This window comes from Amphibalanus amphitrite, unplaced genomic scaffold (assembly GCF_019059575.1).
Source record: "Amphibalanus amphitrite isolate SeventyFive unplaced genomic scaffold, NRLGWU_Aamphi_draft 000558F_arrow, whole genome shotgun sequence".
NCBI classification, from domain to species: domain Eukaryota; kingdom Metazoa; phylum Arthropoda; class Thecostraca; order Balanomorpha; family Balanidae; genus Amphibalanus; species Amphibalanus amphitrite.
In genome coordinates this window covers 447,193-453,828 of record NW_024882052.1, presented here as the reverse complement: position 1 = coordinate 453,828, position 6,636 = coordinate 447,193, and the positions used below count along the sequence as shown (strand labels likewise).

The 6,636-nt window shown below is 51.2% G+C and overlaps 1 protein-coding gene across 1 annotated transcript; it reads left to right on the top strand.

Annotated features, from left to right (window-relative positions):
* The first annotated feature begins 971 nt into the window (after positions 1-971).
* Positions 972-6,303, top strand: LOC122393856. Its single transcript, XM_043390275.1, has 2 exons — positions 972-2,657; positions 6,262-6,303. The coding sequence occupies exons 1-2, from the start codon at positions 972-974 to the stop codon at positions 6,301-6,303; spliced, it is 1,728 nt and encodes a 575-aa protein (XP_043246210.1).
* The last annotated feature ends 333 nt before the right edge of the window (positions 6,304-6,636 follow it).

Genomic DNA, 6,636 nt, shown 5'->3' with positions numbered 1-6,636 from the left:
CTCAGTTTTGTATAGTCTTTGTTCCCTTTTCTACTCAGTCTTTATCACCATAGGTATCCTGTTCCCCCCCCCCTTATTGTACTTTTATACGTGCCATTTATGCATTTTAGCACCCCATTTTAATTCATTTTAGCAGCTAGTGTATCATGATTGTTCTCACGTGTTTTTTATTCTCTTTAATGCATAATTCGAATAGTATGTGATCGCTCTGCCGCGCAGCTCCCGAACCTCTTCGATACCCGACTCGATTCGACCCGTTATTGATTCGCTGACGACGATATGTATAATACATATTGAAAGCGCTCCGACCCATTCGATCTCCTTGTGGAGTAAGTCCTAGTATTTCATCAATTTAATTCCATCTCCACATCATGTCATTACGTCAATTTAACGACTATGGACGGTCGACCCGACAGCTAGCCAACCTCTACTCACACCTCATGAGCAAGTTGGCTAGATTCGAAACCCATTCGATCTTTTTACGAAACTGCAGGGACCACCAGCTCATTCCCCGCGGTTTAAGGCTGAACATCAAGCCATCCAGTGAACGCGAAGCAAACTGGAAGAAGAAATCAGAAGAAGCTCGCCTCCGCCTGTCATTCAACGAGGCGAGATCAGAAACGCACCGTACAAAAGCTCGTCTTGAAGGCATCAAAGCCAGCCTACTGCGTCGTGGAGTCGCTCAGACTGCCATGGCCGTCCTAGAAGGCAAGTCCCAAGGCATCTACAGACATGAACTGAGAAAATGTGAATCAGTGAAGGCCAAGAAGTTTCATGCTCTACTGAGAGAGAACGGGGGACTGACCTTCTCCGGTACACATCCTAGACGGTCAGCAACAACGGATGTGACGGTCATCAACCTCACTAACCAGCCACTCTCTAGAGAAGAGACTCATGCACTTCAACTTGGGTCCAAGTTTTCCATAGCTCCAGCAAGGCCCCCTGTTCTGGAGCTGGCGTTGAAAAGCCAGATGGTCTCCGACATCGCCATCAAGCAAGCCGACCAGCAAGGTGTGACCGGCGATGACATCACCGCCTTCCTCAACAAGGCTGAGAAGATACTGACACGGGCCAACAACCAACCACAGCCTAAGCCGCCTAAACAACTGACCGAGTCTTTGAAGTCACTTACCAGAGATGACTCCAAGGTGATTGTTCCAGCAGACAAGGCCAAGGCTCTGGTGGTGATAAGCAAGTCTGACTACACAGCAGCCCTTCTACGTTCACTCCAGTCACCGGTCTACGAGGAGGTAACCAGTGATCCAGCGGAAGCCTTTGCTGGCAGGTTTAACGAGCACCTGCTCACAGCATTGGCCGGACCTGCTGTTCGTGGAAGGCGACGTGACACCATGCTGAAGGAGAACAACCCAGAAGGCTACCAACTCTATCGCCGCCTCTCCAAGACCCATGGCCGCAGCGGTCCGTTCTATGGACTTGTGAAAACTCACAAATACTCATCACCTCCCAGCACCGACGACGACAGACTCAACTGGATCTCCAACTTGAAACTGAGACCAATCTGCCCAGCCCACCGCGGTGCAGATTACGAGTTGACCAAGCATCTGACGAAGTGTCTGAAAGTCCTCCCACGCCCTCCACACTCGGTCAGCTCTCCACTGCAAGTCCTGGAGATGCTACAGAACATGACGCATGCGGTCAACAGCTGCCGTCTCGTCTCCCTGGATGTGGAGGCGATGTTCCCGTCAATACCTACTCAGACAGCCATCTCACTGATTCGTACTCAGCTGCGAGACAACAGAGACGCCCTCTCCGACGTAACTTGTCTCAAGCCCGACGCAGTCGCTGACCTGCTGAACATCTCTATCCAGAACTGCCATGCGGTCATTCAAGACGGTGACAAGGAGCGATGGTTCAGGCAGACTACCGGCCTAGCCATGGGCAAAAGCTACTCTCCGGTGGTCGCTGACCTGTACATGGGACACTGGGAGGCTGATCTGGAGCTCCTGGCGGCCAACTGTGGGGGCAGGGTCCATGCTTTCTGCCGATACGCGGACGACTACCTGGTCTTGTTCGAGGGCAGTGACGACATCCTCAACACGTGGGTCAACCAGCTGAACAGCAAGGACTCCAGCATCAATGTCACCACTGACTTGGAAGTAAACCGACAGCTACCGTATCTTGACATCTGCATCACTAGAAGAGACGACAAGTTCTGCACCAAGGTCTACAGGAAGTCCTGCAACACCAACCAAGTGCCTGCCTTCAGCTCCTACACCGAGACCCGCTACCTGAGAGCGGCCATTCGATCTGACTGCACTCGAGCGATCCGATACTGTTCGTCCATGAGAGACCGCCAGCAGGAGCTTGACTTCATCCGCCAGAAGTTTCATCATCATGGCTACCCACGATCATTCATCGACTCGGCCATTCAGAAGACTCGGACCGATCTCAGACTGAAGGCAAGGGCCCTACCAGCGCCACCTAGCGCGAACTCACACCCGGCGCCTGTCCGAGTCTCTGTTCCGTTTGCCGGCCCCCTGTTCTACCAACTCAAACGGGAGGCCAGCAAGATCGGGATCCAGCTCGTCTCCAAGCCTTCAGTCACCATCGGCTCGCTGCTCTGCAGCAAGGCTAAGCACCAACTGCCTAAGCTACAACAGAGCAACGTCATCTATCGGATCGAGTGCTCCTGCCAAGTGGACGGTGACCCAATGGTCTATATCGGCGAGACAGATCGTGAGCTGGGCACGAGACTCCGAGAACACCGGGAGAGCTGGACTGGAGCAGTCCGCTCGAGAGCCAATACATCGGCCTTCAGTACCCATAGAGACTGCTCACCTGCTTTCGATGCCATCAAGATCTTGAATCGAGCCAGTCATCACCAGATGCGACTTCTCCTGGAATCGGCCTATATTCGGACTGTTGGTCGGCGTGAAGCCGTCCTGGTGTCGCCGAATGACGCAAACGTGAACAGGAACTCGGGTGCCCTGCTGCATGACCGCTGGCTGCCGATAATCCGCCGTTTTTGTCAGTAGTGTTTACGTCTAGTTCGGCCTTTGTATGTATTTATATTTGTACTCGTCCTTTTACAGTTTTTGCACTCAGTTTTGTATAGTCTTTGTTCCCTTTTCTACTCAGTCTTTATCACCATAGGTATCCTGTTCCCCCCCCCCCTTATTGTACTTTTATACGTGCCATTTATGCATTTTAGCACCCCATTTTAATTCATTTTAGCAGCTAGTGTATCATGATTGTTCTCACGTGTTTTTTATTCTCTTTAATGCATAATTCGAATAGTATGTGATCGCTCTGCCGCGCAGCTCCCGAACCTCTTCGATACCCGACTCGATTCGACCCGTTATTGATTCGCTGACGACGATATGTATAATACATATTGAAAGCGCTCCGACCCATTCGATCTCCTTGTGGAGTAAGTCCTAGTATTTCATCAATTTAATTCCATCTCCACATCATGTCATTACGTCAAGATACAGTTCAGTTGACACACGAAAACATCTGCGTAGATAACAGCCACACAATGCGAAAATTACACAAATATTATATTTGTGAATATTATAATATTGTAAATATTATCTGTGTATATTAAATGTGTAAAGTAAATATGATAACTTTTACTTAGATACATCTTTCAACTTAACTATTGTTTTTAAGCAGGTCGTATTTTGTTGAAAACCCTACGGATGATATTGGTAAAACGTATTTCAGATATTCGATTCGGAAAAGAGATGAGTTGCTTTTCGGCCCCGCGTCGCCATTCTGGGTATTCTGTGATCGATTCGCCCCGTGTTTGGTTGGGCCCGCGCCGCGTGGTTCGGCGGTATTTCTTTGTCCACGACTTCGGTTGTGAAGAACACGCCTGTAGTGTTGGACTGGCGCGATTTGCCTACTTTGTCCGCTTCAGTGTCGCGTTGCACTGATTTTGGTATGATTTGCTGCTTGGTAGAGCCAGAATACAATACGGGTTAATAGTTTGGGACGCAGGAACGCTAACGCACCGAGCGAAAAAAAATTGAGGAACGCTATTCCTGGAACGCACTAACCGCGGCCGGAGGAACGCAGGAACGCTAACGCACTACCGAAAATCGAGGAACGCGCCCAGCTCTGACAATTGGTACCTATAATTAGTATTCTGTACCAGAGTGCAAACTCCCCTACGGCAAATGATAAAACCATTACAGGTTTTCAAAGGCTTCACCACTTTCAATGTTGCTGGGCATCCTTTGCATGATTTTTTTACAGGCATGACTGCTTATCAGAATGTAAGATTAAGGATTTAAAATTTTATATTTGAGTACTTAAGATTGAGCTTGAAATCTCACAGCCGTGGCCACAGCCGTAGCCGTGTTCTTGGAGATATTTGCAGCTGCCCCGGCCCACAGCCGTGGGGCTGCAGCCAGCCGCGGCTGCAGCCGGCCGGTGCAGACCTCTAGAAGCCATATATGTAAAAAAAAGCTGATGCTCAGCTGGTGGCAACATTTTGTTGGATGTGAGGCGAGGTGTAACGTTGTTCGACACTGTCAGAGGTTGTACACTCGAGGGCAGATTGATGTTCTACAACTCTTTATCCACCGGGTTCCTATGGCTCAGCATTGGCAGCAGCCGCCTGGTAACTACCTACCGGTAGACTGTGCCACTTCACTTACTTGTCAAGCGGCACAGCCTACCCACACCGTATGACACCGGTCTGGGTCGGTGGCTGGAAGGTGATGTGGGCCGCCTGTGACGTCAGCGCAGCGGTGAGGGCCGAGCCCGGAGGCATGGCTCGGGTCGGCGCGGCGCGGCGGCCGGCGAGGGCTGGGGAGTGAGACGGGGTGGAAGCATGGACCATCGCGCGGCTGGGCGAGCGTAGTTAACTTTCGCGTCTCCCAATTATTCTACCTATCAATTGCGCTAAAGCATTTGTTAAAATATCCTATGCCCAAGACAGCGCCTATCATTTACTTGCTATGCGTATTACGACGCACTTAAGCGTGGCAATGGGACAGCCGATAGAACTTATGTCACACGTGCATCGATGTGGGGAGCTATATTTTGTATAACATATTAGTATTAAGGCCTTGATTGAGCAGATTGGTGTCTATTGTTTCGCACGGCAATCGTCTAGAGCCGTGGGAACTAGGGGTTATGGGTATAGTGCGGCAGCCAACGCCCCAATTTAAAGCGATTATTACTGTTGCTCTAATATGTGGTCGCAGCCGCCAATAGCAAACCGTTTTAACTAGGAGCCAGAACTTCGGACACTCAGGCGGGTTCGAACCGGGCTTGCCCCACCGTTCAGCTTACGACACGAGCGTTCATCCACTGAGCTACCGAGAATGGTCCCCGATTGCACAAAACAAAATGACATTCACTCGCTGACTGCAAATGACAGTTTTGTGACATTTGATCGCGTTTGACCGCGGCGGGTGGTCGCTGGTCTCGGTAGCTCAGTGGATGCAGGCTAGCGTCGTAGGGTGACCGGTTGGAGAAGCCCGGTTCGAACCGTCTCAGATGCGCGACTTATTTGCTCCTAGTTGGAACGGTTTGCTATTGGTGGCTGCGATCACACATTAGAGGAACAGTAAGATTTGCTTAAAGTTGGGGCGTTGCCCGTTGGCTGCCGCGCTATCCAAAAACTGCAGTTCCCACGTCTCTGGACGATTGCTGTGCAAAATAATAGACACCAATGAGCTCAATCAAGGCCTTAATACTTATCTGTTATAAACAATGCAGCTCCGCAACTCGATGCACGTATGATATAAATTCTATCGGCTGTCCCAATGCTACGTTAAAGTGTGTCGTAATGCGCATGGCAAGTATGATGATAGGTGCTGTCTTGGGCATAGGATATTTTAACAACTGCTTTAGCGCAATTATTAGGTAGAATAATTGGCGCCTTGAGACGCGAAAGTTAACTACGCTCGCTCAGCCGCGTGATGGTCCATGCTCCCACCCTGCCTCACTTCCCAGCCCTCGCCGGCCGCCGCGCCGCGCCGACCCGAGCCATGCCTCCGGGCTCGGCCCTCACCGCTGCGCTGACGTCACAGGCGGCCCACATCGCCTTCCAGCCACCGACCCAGACCGGTGTCATACGGTGTGGGTAGGCTGTGCCGCTTGACAAGTAAGTGAAGCGGCACAGTCAACCGGTACCAGGCGGCTGCTGCCAATGCTGAGCCATAGGAACCCGGTGAATAAAGAGTTGTAGAACATCAATCTGCCCCCGAGTGTACAATGTGACGGCCGCCCGACCGAGGCGACCTCTACTTAGTTGAGTTGACGATTGCGCCGGTCCGCCGCCAGACGGGCAGTAGCCCCTGCAGTCTCGGTCTCGGTCCGCAGTGAGTCGCAGTCTAGTCCGAGTCTCGTCTCAGTCTCCGTCGCGTCTCAGTCTCACTCTCGTCTCGTCATAGTCAGTCTTGGCTAGTCTCGTCTCGGTAGAGTCTCGGTCCACAAATACAGTGAACCTTCCGAGCTGAACTCTTTGACTGAACTGAACTGAACTGAACTGACGAGCCTTCTTTGGAAGGCTCGCCGCGAAATATTGCTACACGAGGCCGGACGCGTATGCGAGCACTGAACAGGTATAAGACAATACTGGCATGGCGCAGCAGAATACGTATTATAATGCTAAACGCTCATTGGCAGTCGCAGAGTGGGTGGGGTAGGGGGAAGGGG